This window comes from Gopherus flavomarginatus, chromosome 3 (genome assembly GCF_025201925.1).
Source record: "Gopherus flavomarginatus isolate rGopFla2 chromosome 3, rGopFla2.mat.asm, whole genome shotgun sequence".
NCBI lineage: Eukaryota > Metazoa > Chordata > Testudines > Testudinidae > Gopherus > Gopherus flavomarginatus.
Window position 1 is genome coordinate 125,953,220 of NC_066619.1, and position 14,122 is coordinate 125,967,341.

At 34.1% G+C, this 14,122-nt stretch overlaps 1 protein-coding gene across 3 annotated transcripts in view; it reads right to left on the reverse strand.

Moving 5' to 3' along the window:
• Window positions 1-14,122, reverse strand: part of ZCCHC7 (zinc finger CCHC-type containing 7) — a 158,955-nt gene that overhangs the window by 20,749 nt on the left and 124,084 nt on the right. For all 3 annotated transcript variants that reach the window (XM_050943112.1, XM_050943111.1, XM_050943110.1), the window contains one exon: window positions 11,736-11,771. In XM_050943112.1, coding sequence (XP_050799069.1) covers window positions 11,736-11,771 — 36 coding nt within the window. The remainder of the gene's footprint in view (window positions 1-11,735; window positions 11,772-14,122) is intronic.

Consider the following 14,122-nt stretch of genomic DNA (forward strand, 5'->3'; position numbering starts at 1 on the left):
TAAAGAAATAGATCCGCTTATCAGCACCCATCAGAAAGTTCATTAATCAGCCAGGCTTTGTGCCCCCTAAATTGAAAGGTTAAATAATCCTCTCAGGAATATTTCTAGGCACCTCCGCCAATTGTCCGGAGAGAAGCTGCCATTCACAGCACTCTGGATCGGTGACAGGGTATTTTACTACTGTTTGGACCCCAAACAATGACGGACAAATGGCCTGGCTTACAAAGAAACCTTTTAGTACAAGGATGGAAAAGGACCACAAGCTTTGATGTGGGGTGGGGGTGGAGGGAGGAAAGAGTGAGTTGAAGGAGGGGGAGGAGACATATATGGATCCCTGTATATTTTATTTGAATGTTTATTAGCGTAGCTATCAAATGTATTTACATATGCATGCGCACACACACTATATAGACACATACATAATATGCACTCACACTATTAAGAATATGCATGTTTACACAAGCATTTATACATTAATCTGAACACAAACATTTCCAGTGCTTGTAAAATTAGGAGTTGAACAGAACTGAAGCTTGGTTATATTTATTAGCTAATACACTGAGGAGCTAAACAAACCCCAAGATTTTAATTTTTACTGTCATTCTAAATGATTTACAGCTTCCTCCCCCGCCCCCCCCTCTAAACTATATCTGGTCTACTGGAACACCCTTAACCACAAGTAACGCTTTTTTCAGAAAAGGAATTATTTCTTTAAAATACGGCAGAATATGAAAACCAGGCGTATTATAGTAGTACTTGAACACAACTGATTCTGAGAGAATGTGTTTCAGTCCCTTCTAGCTGTGCTTTTGGAGTGTTATCTCAGGAGGAACAAATTATAACTAAAAATTCCTATGTTAATGATATACAAACTAGCTGTCAATCTGTATTGCCTTTGCTTGTATTGATGTGTGAAGGCATACAGTGCATTTAAATAATCAGACTATTAAAAAGACAAGGTCATTTCCTTATAACTTTGGCACTGGCACATGACCAATATGATTACTAACTATCCAAGTTAACATTCATTTGGCAGGAAGCAGCATCTACAATTTGATAGCTACGTACCTTAGGCATCCCCCCTTTAAAGATACCACATATATCCCAGACAGAAACTTTGTACTTATTTTCATTTGCCTATGCAATGAGCTCCTGGTAACTATAAACTGCCTTTAAGGAAATATTTGATACATGTAGCGAAGATGATCACGGATCAAACAAATTCAAACCAATCTGTAAATTAACTTCTTTGAAACTTCATATGGTGTTTAAATGTCTTTCCCATATACCCATTTCTATCGAAGAAGTCTTAATACCTGTTGCTAGATTTTACTTTGCAACATGATTTGGGGCACTTTGACTAGCTAGTCTGAAGTTTCTTAGAACAAAGCAGAAAATACTTTAATTTCCTCTGACACCAATTAAATCAATACCTTACTGACAGTAATCATGTCCCCAAATCATCCTTCTGAAAACTTCTATGCCCTCTGCCCCCCTCTCTAAAACCCCTGTACCACCTCAGAAAAGCAGCATCAGTGGGATCTCGTTTAACCAGGTTCTCTGGGCTGCCCATCAAAAAGTCAAACCGAAACCGTATACCACTGTCAAATCCAGTATATCTAAATAAATACAATAATTTAAATTCAATCTCTTTACAGACAGAAAATAATATAAACCCTAACATTTTAGAGCCATTATGGCAAGCTGCTGTTTCTGAGAAATCCTATGCTTTATCGCTGGTTATTTAAAATGCCAGGGCAACAATTTACTAATAGAATGAACAGCACTGTCAAGAGCAAAAACAAAGCAAGACACCATGTGTAGTCAGCACTGTCAGCTAAATAACTACAGTATGAGAACTTATCGTAGGTACAGTTATATAACAAAGCAATTAGAATCTACTGCAGATGCACAGATAAGGCACTAATGGAGAATATCCCATTCAAGTAGATATACACCGAACTGCAAAATCAAACGAGTAATTAAAAAGACGTTTGTCTGGTGGTGGCGGAAACAAACCGCCAATGGCAGTAATGTCATGGGCTGTTTAAACTTGAAGCACTGCCCAAGCAAAGGAAAATATATTGTATATCTATGCACATTTGAGAGTTATAGTCATGGCTTTTTGGAATAAATTTACTATACATTACAAACAAAATTAACATACTAAAATAAGTTAAAAGTTGAAGGTCTAACTTCAATCCACAGAAGCCAAAAAATTCAGAGCCAAGAGACTTCTTACTTTGTCATACATATTTATTTTAACACGTGATCAATCAGATCACCCACTGTTCTGAGACTTCGCTAATACTGTAATAAAATGGTGCTCAGTCAGCCTGGAACTAAGCTCTTTGACACTTAATATATGGAGTTTGGGGTTATATTTTAATCACTTTTTAATTAAAACAAAACCAAGGTAAATCTGTCAGAGATAGTAACTTCTTCATTGACATAACAGGCCATACCTAGATGTGTTGCTGTTATTATTGACATGACAGACCGCTCGGAAATAAGTCAATGAATATTTTTAGGGAATCAATCTGTAGATGATTAACATGAGCCAGCATAACTTAAAAAGTTATGATCTAATGTGTTTGAGTTCACTGACAAGATAAACTCTCAGCTCCTAAACAGCAATAATGTTCTACACATGTCTACTAAAAGAGTTATATACACACATTAATTGGTGTAACACACCATATTCTCTCCTCCCAGGTAAGTGAATATTCACAGACTTTTTAACATACAGATTATTTATATGACATAGTGCAGTAATTTTAAATGATACTAAAGCATACCAGTTACAGACCATTACTCAGTGGACAACTGACAAGCAACGGAGCCATTATTATTATGACTCAAAATTCTTATGAATCAGAACATGATGTCCATGTCTGAGTTAGCAGTTTACATATTTAAACTGTTTTTTAAATTTTGCAATATTCAAAGGCATTTATCCACTTAAAACAGCAAAATGCAAATATTTTAAATTAAAAATATTTATATCTAGATTTTATATAAAGATGTTAAACCACAACATAATTTTTTGTTTTTTCATACAGCAACCTTAGACACAACCTCACATATTTTAACAAAATGCAGTAAACTTTGTTCCTGCACTCACAGCTTGTATGTCAAGATTCAATGAACAGCAATAATTTACAGTAAAAAGCATGAAAATGTACTATACTCTACTGTAGGTGAACTGCACAGAATTATTACATACTCTCTCAGACTAAAGGCTGTAAACACAAAATGCAGCAAATCTGACGCTAATCTTCCACCTATTTATTTTACTGTTCAAATTGTTAATACTTGTCAGCATAGAAATTAGCGAAATGAATGCTTATATGTATCTTTTTTATTTTTTAAAAAAACAAAACAAGTCAAAGTAGTCGCCAGCACCATAAACATTACAGAAATGATAGCACATGTGAATCCTTTTAGCTAAATGAAGCTGGTGGTGATTATATGAGGGAGAAGGCCTTTTGATAAGATCTAAACATTAATCATTCTTTTTTCTACTTAAGTAACTATTTATCCAATCATTCCAGTGCATCACAAAAATAATGTGTGATGAAGAGAGATTAATACAGGGCAGTTTAGACATTAAGAACACAGAGATTCATACTCCAGTTCTTAGTAAATATTTGGGGTAATTGTCATCCTTTCCCAGTTGTATGAATGCCCTGCCATTGGGATCACTGACAGTTACATGCGTTGTACAACAGCCTTCAGAATAAAAAGGTGTTATTGTTAATTGAAATAAAAATACATTAATTTCACCGCCCATAAAGCCAGGGTCCTAGTCTCCCACCCCGCAGAAAGTACAGAGTTCCTTAAATATCTTTATTATGCATTCAGAAGACCCATGGAAGTCACAGATGTACTGAAGGATGGATCTTAACAAATGGAAATAGTTCAAGGGGCGACTGTACATAGGTGCGCAGAAGTTGGAAATGAAAACAGTCTGATGAGATCAGTCCATCCATCTCTTCCCGGTGTAAGACTGTTTCCAACGGCACATCAAACCACAACTTATAATCAAGGCTTAAGCTGTACCACATCACTCCCCTGCCCTAATACGTACAATCACCTAGTTTCAGCATAAAATATTATAGAAAATATTCAGAAAATAACTATTATGATTAAATGGTTCAAATAAATGACAGTTCATTGTTGTGCCACTTGCAGATTCATATTCCAACAAGGCTAACTTTCACAGGCTCTAACAACAGCACAGAATTCTCAGAGTGCTTTAGTGGTGGACATAGCATACGGCTAAGGGCCAGATCCTCAGCTGCTGAAATCTGACAGTGCTCCACTGAACAGCTAGGACAATTTACATGAGCTGAAGATCCAGCCCTAGGTATAGAAAGACATTAAGAACAGCATCAGTAGCAAAGCCTCAAACAAACATAGTAACATGGGCGACACTTAAAAATATCTGCAATTGGAATTTTCTACTCTGTCTTTATTAGTAAAAACCAAAACCTGATTATTGCGTACTTCAATGATTTCCCCTTATAAGCGGTTAGCTGCATCTAGTTCTAAAATTGTATTTTCCTGAGAAGGTAAGTATGCATAGAGTACATGTTTGTAGACATTCAAAAGTTTAACATGATCTTTTTTATTATTTATGAAGATCGTTCATTTTACCTATACTACTTTAAAGGCAGTTTAAAGTAAAAACTGGAAAACAATCATTTTAACAATCAATCTCACTCATACCTGTAGTATATATTTTGGACTCATTATACAGTTAAAGTTACTATGTGTAGAATGATCTAACTGCTAATTTATATCTCAAAGCTATCAGGGCAGCCTTTTGTATACTTTGGCTATTTGGAAATAGGACCAGCCCTAAGAGTTCCCTATGGTGACAGCAGTAAAAGTACTCTGAATTAACCTTGCAAAGAAGTCACAAGTAAGGAAGAAATAGCCATCAATAGGAAAACAATACTATATACTGCAAAACAAAAACTAAATGAAAAAAGTTTCTATTTTAACTAATAAATCTGTCAAACCAAACCACTCCTGATTGATTTTTTTTTTTTAAATAATGGAACACTTATGAAGCATAATACCTTCATGGAAACGTCTGTCAAAGGCCACACACATGAGGGATGAAATTTTCATAAACATTTGATAATTAAAAAAAATAACTCTACCAGTTATTATTAAAAGGGTTGGAACATCATTCTCCTAAACTAAGCATGCTGCAGCATAAATTTTCAAGCCATGTGAGAACTTGATGCAATCCAAACATCATAAACCACTTTTACCTAAGTGTAGATGCTCTGGTTTTTCCATTGCACAGAACATCACAAAGTCATCCTTATTTCAAATTCAAATGCCTTGCAATTTTGGGTTATCGTCACTGTAAAACATCCAGTAAAATGGCTATGTGAGTTTTGACATATAACTTGTGATGGGATGCTGTCTCCCCAACGTATGTGAAAAATATACAGCCTATGTCCAACAAAAGTCATATTTTTACAGTATTTTCTTTAAAAAAAACCAACACTGATCAGTTGGTGAAATGTAATATAATTTACACAATCTTTACAAAGTTACTGCTCTAGAAATCTTAGGTCAAGTAACGAGAGGGGTTAATACTGTAGTCATGTTCCAAGAGCCTCAACTAATCCCATCCATGAGTCCGAGAGCAGCAAGACTGGAGAGTAGCAAGACTTACTCTCTCCACCGAAATACTTTTTTCCGTCTTTCATCTGCAAAAATCTACAAAGCCTTCTCTAGTTTCCAAATTTTCCAACTCTCCAGCTTAGATATTTTTTCACAAACGCTGTATTTTAAAAATGCTTTCTGAAAGTCACATTTTTAAGGATTTAAATTGATTTGAGGCTAGACTGCTTACATTTTTATTTCAGAAAAAAGGTGGCAGGCCATGTAGAATTGTAATAATGGCACACAAAGAAATCAGAGCGCAAAATTTAAACACAAAAGATGTATTGTCCCTTCATGTCTTTTACGCACACAGACCAAAACAGCAAATTTCTGGTTTACCTTTTTTTATGTAAATGGATTAAAAGTAAGATTAACAAATTGTCAAAAATGTGTTAAACGGTAGCCTCCGCTGGTTAAAAATTCTGATGTCTGTAAAACTCTGTTGGTGGCCATCTTGGACTGGGGTTGTAATACAAATGAAACTAGCAGAGACAGGAGATGGGGGAGGGGACATTTACTGGCTGAACACTGGAAGAGGAAGGGAGGGATTATCAAGGATGAGCTATCCTTATGGAGAGAACCCTCCTAAAAACAGCAGGAATTTTTTTTTAAAGTATATCTACACATCTGGAAAATACATTAGAAAACAAGAAACAAACTATATTTTGTCCGTCTTCCGGGATTTACCTTTCCTTAGTCTTTCTACGTGTATTTCTTGAAGAAGGCCATATTGATATATGAAAGATTAAATTATATGTCTCTATTGTATGTAGATTTTATTCTTGGATTGTGGTTGCTATATGCTTCAGTGTATGAATGCATTAGATTACAATATGCTATGATAAAGTATAATGTACATAGTTAGAATAAAATGAAAATATTGCGGGTTGTTTTTTAAAAATAAGCTGTCCTACATTCTTCATAGTTATCCCTTATTTGACTGAAAGGTAAATGCTCATTTAAAAAATACGCACGCACGCGCGCGCACACACACACTATACCTCCCCCGCCCCACACACACACAGCCAAATCCCACTCATTTTACTTACTTTAGTAGACCCCCTAAGCCAAGGGTTCTCAAGCAAGGGTACGCAGAGGTCTTCCAGGGGATACATCAACTCATCTAGATATTTGCCTAGTTTTACCACAGGCTACATATAAAGCACTAGCAAAGGCAGTACAAACTAAAATTTCATACAGACAGTGACGTGTTTATCCTGCTCTATATATTATACACTGAAATGTAAGTACAATATTTATTTACAGTTGATTTATTTTATAAATATATGGTCAAAATGAGTAAGTCAGCAATTTTTCAGTAATAGCATGTTGTGGCACTTTTGTATATTTATGTCTGATTTCGTAAGCAAGTAATTTTTCAGTGAGGTGAAACTTTGATTTGTCTTGCGAACCCCGACTCCTGACAGGGGTACAGTAGTCTGGAAAGGTTGAGAGCCACGGCACTAAGCTATTCATAGATTTACAGATTCCAAGGCCAAAAGGGACCATTGTGATCATCTAAGCTGACCTATATAGCACAGATCAGAGAACTTCTCCAAAATAATTCCTGGAGAAGATTTTTTTTTTTTAAATCCAATCTTGATTTTAAAATGGTCAGTGATGGAGACCCACCATGACCCTTGGTAAATTGTTCCAGTGGTTAATTACTCTCGACATTAAAAACGTTTGCATTATTTCCAGTCTGAATTTGTTTAGCTTCTACTGCCAGCCACTGGATTGCCTTTCTCTGCCACAGTGAAGGTAAACTGGATTCAGCCCAAAGCCACACGCATGTAGTTACATATAAAGTGTGCTGGTATTTTTTTTCCAGAAATACTCCACAGCAGTAGCTGTCTTCTGAAGAGGGTAATTCTGCTGTATAATAACAGGGCTATCTGCTATTATTCTTTGTTTAAGGTAGTGCTCACTATGTTCAAGGAATTTTCCAGACTCTCCAGAAGGCCTGGTCTCGGTCCCAAGCACTTCATAATCTAAGGATACAGTATAAACAGTCAAGATTGAGTACAAATCAGTTTGGTGTATTTGTAGGTGCGTGAGTCTCCAAGAAGTGCAAAGTTACCTAAAAGGGGAACTGCCACAGGGAAAAAAGAAAGGTGATTAGATTAAATATACAGAGCATTTTTAGGTCAAACGGCAAAGCTGAACAAAATTATCCAAAAATGTAAGTTAGAAGATAAATCCTGTTTGTTCCACTGACTTCAGTATGGACTATTTTTGCAACTGAAGTGGGAAGGATTTTTCCTAGGCCTGAATCTGTCCACAGTAAAATATTCTACAAACCCAAATACAATTCTAGTTTGGGTAGTGAGTAGTTTATAAACAGAAATGAAAAATAACAGAAAGACAGAATTTAGAAAGAGGCTATTCTTAAAGTGACTTGCTATGACTGAAAGTGTTCTTTACTATATCTATGATATGAAAGAGATTATAGTGATGGTATGGTCTTCGGATCAGAGACTGCATCTTTCTGAGTATTTGCAGCTCATCTTGTACAACCAGGCCACCAATCCCAATTGGTGTCGTTGGCTACTACCATAATAAAATCATAAACGACAATACTATTTCTTCAGCCAGAGCTATAGGCAGGTTCCCTAAGGCTCAGGGACAATGCACTATAGTACTCAACTTGTTTCAAGGGCTCTTAAAAATTATTTTCTTGTAGGACTGTGATTCTTCATATTCTAACATTATTTATATCTGGCCAAAATATTTTAAAATTATTTTTACTGGATTTTGAAAATCAACTTCTCGTATTATTACCCTACTGCTATGAGTTCATAATAACAAGTTTGCTAAATGGAGAACTGTGTATCTGCCTATCATTTATTGCATGCAGGAAACAACCAGAGGAAAAAACCCATAAAATATGTTGACTTTATTTTATTTTGTCTGAAAAAAGGAGAAACACATAGAATAGGCACAATGAAAATTATTTAATCACGTTTTAAATCATCATCAAAACTGGTCATTAAATAGTAATTCTAGTTATAGTTGAAAGAAATTTCAAGAACCAAACCCTCTCCAGTTATAAACCTTTGATTATCACAGAGCCTTTAAATTTAAGCATCATTAATATGAGTTAATTGTCTGTTTTTTTCTGACACGGAACAAACTAAAATATTCTGCTCATAATTCTTTTCACCATTTCAACTGCCTCTTAACATTTTTGAAATTCTAACAAAAAGAAGCTGCCAGCAAGACATTTCTGACAATATTACAAAGTTTTTTGGTGTGTCAAAATTTCCAACCATAATAGTTTGAACTAAAACCTAACACCAACTATAACAGTAGCAATGGAATTGTTATGTACTCATTGTTCCCCCTGAAGTTACACTGAAGTGCAAGGGCTACTATGAGTCAATAGATGGCAGTCCACCTCTTAGAAAAGAGACATATCATGAATAAAATCATCAAAAGCGTCACAAAGAGACAAGAATTGGGTTCTGTTGTTTTTAACAAGCTTTCAGAGTGATTAATTAAGAACATTTTAAGAATGTATGTGCATTTAAATACAATTTTTATATGGACCTTTGGCAAGGCGGTATGATAGAAGTGGTTTTAAAGGTTCATAAACATGACACATATTTGTATAAAATACAATCGTTGCTCTGCTTGGGTTGATGTCTATATATGTTATGCACATTATCAGTTTACAATTTTCCCAAATTCAGTTTGAACTCAGTTGTTAATTTGCTATATATATTGCTCAAGTGTGAAAAAACCTGAATCTAACATTAGTACATATACCTGCAACGATGTGCATATTCTCCAAAAATAATAAATGCAAGTATTTTTCTTCTCTTGCATTATTTGTTTAGAAGTCTGTATTTACAGTAAAGTATGATGGAATTGTAAATTGATGACTGCAGTTAAACAGCAGAATGCCTATATAAGAGCAAACAACTTCTACCTTTTAGTCATACTTATGTAAAAGAAATAGACAAGAAGTCTATTCTAACATGACAGTTTCAGCATCATCTGTGGATATTATTTGCTTCTCTTGCAGTTTAGATCTAGAGAGAATTCTTAAGTGAAAAACAAAAGTTGACCCTGACATGTTTAAGTAGTTTAAATAATATAGATTCTCTTGAACTACAGCCTCTATTTTAAACGTCTACGATGTCTGTTGTCAACTGAAGTTTTAAAAAAAGTATAATCTGATTATGCTTCAATTAATGTAGTTGTCAAAATTGATCTTCTCATAAAAGATGCTATGTAAATACAAAATATCATCATAACTTAAAAACCTGGATAATTTATAGTACTAAATAGCAAAGGCATTTATAAGAAACAAAGTAGGGACTACATATTTAGTAATAAAATAGGAAATATTTATATGCATGTATATTTGATCACATTTCAAAATATTCTCTCACAAGCACAGAATAACCCAAAGCACTATTTTTTCCAAATTAATTAATTTTTCCAATATGACATTTCCATGCATAGCTCCAAAAATTTTGAAGTAGATCTTCTGTTGGTGGATATTGTTAATTTCACACCATTGAAGGTATAGAGTCAAAATACTTTCCCTGAAAATTAGATGGCTACAATTCTTCATGGTGAAACAGCTCAGATTGCTTGTCAATGATTGCCAGGGAGAATCTGTTTTTAGCCTTTTAAAAAGTAAGAATTTTTGTAGTGTACTTCTCTGAGTAATTGTTCAATGTTCAAAACAGGCCAAACAACAAAATATATTTTGACATATTAGCCGAAACCTAATTCATCATCACATTATTGCATAAATACATCTATGTGATTCTTTGATTTCAAGTTCCATAAGGGATCTAACAAACCATTTTAACATTTCCTTTTCTGGAGCATAAAGGATTATAAAGGATCGAATCTTTTCTTTTGAGCATCTTTTAATAAGTAAAGCAAACAATATAAATAAATGCAACTAAACCTATTCTTATTACATCTTCTTTAATCTGGTAATTTAAGAGCAAAGAAAATATGCATATAGAAATGGAGATTTCCAAAATGAATGTTTAAAAAAAACCAAACCCTAAGCACAGGAGAGATTTTCAACAGAGTGTATCCTTTACTGTTAAATTTAGGTACTAAAACAGAAAAGAGAAAGTTCCAACATGTTGAAAAGGCACAAGGAACAGATTTTAAAGGACATCCTATAGCAGTATTCCCTTATTTGAAAGAAAAACTTCAAAACCACAGCACAAGAAAAAGTACTGGACAAACTTTTCTGCTTCCTTTAATTGTACAAGGATGACAGTGGTTATAAAGTTATTCCAGTTGAACACACATTTTCCTTATGTTGAAAAGAAGTCATAGGCAAGGCCTAATTTTTTATACATAAATGTGTGTGTGTGTATATATATATTTATTCTGTATTTAAGGTTTCTAGTGTAGATCAATTAGACGTTATTCTAAACAAGTTAAATCTTGTTTTCAGATTCCACATTATTTAATGTAGTTAAATGCAGTTTGTTTAAATTTTCCCAGCGTTTTGCATACAAGAAAAAAATTAAAAACTGAATGATTTATTTGTAGTGTGCAGTAGTTATTTTTACAATCATAGACCAACTAACCAGGTGCCAAAGAAGAAGTGGCAGTTGATTTCTTCTGTAAGAATCATGTACAAAGATTTTAAAGTTTATTTCTAAAATTCACATTCCATTCTCTAGGTAAAGTTCTTTAAATCAAAGTTAAAGAAACTGTCTTGTAATATACAGGGATTTGACAACCAAATCTGTGAAACAATGGGAGAGGAATACTGTTACACCCCAATATAAAATTAAACTTTCTTTTTTGTAATGTATACAGTAAATGCAGTTATGGAGAGGAAAGTGATAGGATGCAGTCATTAAATTATGCTAGTAACACAATCAGAACTTCTGAGAATGGATAAAAAGGGACAGCGTATTATTTCATTCTCCAGTTCAAAAACTCTTCAGATGTTTATTATCTTTCTGAAGAAGATGCTTGTCTATATTTTATGGTCAGCAGTTCACAGAAGAGTAAATAGGTTGGGTGTACAAGAAAATAAAAAAGGTGTTTCTACTTACTGTTAGGTGATACTGCCTCCATATTTCTGGGCAAGCCTGGAAAATAAAAATATTGATCAGCTGGGAGCATGAAACAAGGTGCTTTACAGCCTGTTGGTTTTGGCATAACACAGTATCCACCGGTGTCGGTCACAGGAAAATAAGAAGCTTAACTGAAAGGGTCTGCATTTCAGCTTCAAAAACCTGGCTAGACAGTTTAATTGAATTTTACACTGGTTTAACACACTCCCTGCCATTGTCAGAAAGCCAGTAACAGTTTTCTCTGTCCCTTTCTTCTCTTAAGGTTAGAAGTTTTGGAGACTAACATGTTCCTAACTGTCATAACAATTATTACTATAAAACAAACCCAAACACAGCAGACTGAAATTCTGCATGCAGGGTATAGAATGTGTTTTGTAACATTTGAAACCTACATAATGTTTTGGAAATTAATTCAGCAGTTATTTTGCTTTAATACAGAAGTGAACTTAAAATTATGTTGCTGTTTTTGTACATGTCTGAATCCTAATCAAAATATAATTGTTACAAGTAATAATCCTCAGTAGCCTAATGTCAGATGAGATGTAAACAAGGAGCATAACAGATTGCTTTAATGCTTCTATTTTTACAATGGCTTGCTGTCTTCTGTTTTGATCTTTGCCCATCTTATTCACAAACTTCAAAGCAGAGTCCATGGTAAAAACTATATATAAGGTAGATTTTCTATAATAGCAATTTAACAGTAGACTTGAAGAAAGCACAGAACGTGGGGGAGAGGAAATATGAAACTTTTTTTCTTAAAAAACAAAATAAAAATGTATTGAGACCTGGCTGCTAAATATTTTCCTAATATTCCTTAATATTTTTACAAAATTTACAATGGCTTTTCTGATTCTGATTTTATATACATATCAGAGCCAGAAACAAATACCTATTGCTAATGTGACTGTTATACATGTCAAAACCAGGTGTGTGTTAGTCACATATACACACATAGCTGTACAACTATTATCTGTGCACCATCTTTAATTTTCTTTATAATGCCTCTATTTACTGTGGAAATAATCTCTCCGTCATTTGAACGATTTCCCATTTGGTTTGTAAATCTCAATTTTGAGTGTTTCCATCAGAAATCTTGGTTATTCCATGTTGTCCAGTCCCCTTGTCTTGCAAATTTATATTAGTAACATTTCTTAAGTTTTTGATCCAATCCTTTCTCCCATGCCTGATATACCTGTTTTCCTTTATTTTTACAGATAATTTACATTTAAAAATACAAGCAATAAACAAAATGTAATGGAACTTCTGAAAAATAAAAGGTAGTGCCAGTGGCCCTAATGTGGCCAGATAGCACCACAGAAGGTTTTCTCCAAATGAGCTGAAAATTGTATTATTTATTATATATTTTGCTAGTCCTGTAATTTTCCAGAGGAAAAAGTACACTCTGTGCAGTGCAACCGTTCCACACTTTCTGTCTTATTAAAATACTGCATGTAAATATTTGTATTTTATATTCATATTATTTTTGTAAAGAAACAGTAAGATGCATTACATTTCTGGGCACAGGGAAGCAATAAAACGTGACAGTTTAAAAACACTCAAGCTATCCTGGAATGCAAACAAAAGGATTTACCATCTCTCCTAAAATGGATACTAGTTTGGCACTTACACAGGATTAGCAAGGGGAGCAGGCAGTTATTTACACATTAGTTCTGGGTAGTTTTCGATTACCACAGTGTTCCCAGAATAATATGGTTGAAAAATCGCAATCAATGAGTTGTCATATACTGGCAAAATGCCACTCTGCAATATGACCTTTATTTACACAGCACCCATTTAATAAAAAAAATTACTTGGTTTTAGAATAATCATTTTGTGACTCTGGATATGAAGACACTATTTACTGTGGAAATTTGTTACTGAGAAAAAAGAAACTTAAACCTCCTCCAAGTAGTAGTCTTAATAAAACATTTAAAAGGCACAACCTCACCTTACTCAGCAACTCTTATCTAATAAGAGCTAGCTATTATTATTGCTCTTATCTATATGTGCATTTTAAGGCTGTAGGGAAAAAAGAGGTAAAAATCTAAAAGAAAACTGAACTGGAATATTTCTATATTCACATGGTAATTCAGTGTAACATTTTTCATAATAAAAATACAACTTCAGGTGGTTTATGCAATAGTCCAAAATGGATGACTGGCTAAAAATTGGCCATAGTATTAAAAAATAATAATACTCTTAACTTTGAGACTTACCCCCTTGCATCAACTCATAATTACTGTCTGTGCCTCTTCCTTATCACAGAATGACCAAATATATATATCAGTAACAATGACTACAGAATATTAGCTTCTCAAATGAAGCAAAGTGGCTTGTTATGGGAGAGAGCATAACCAAATACAACA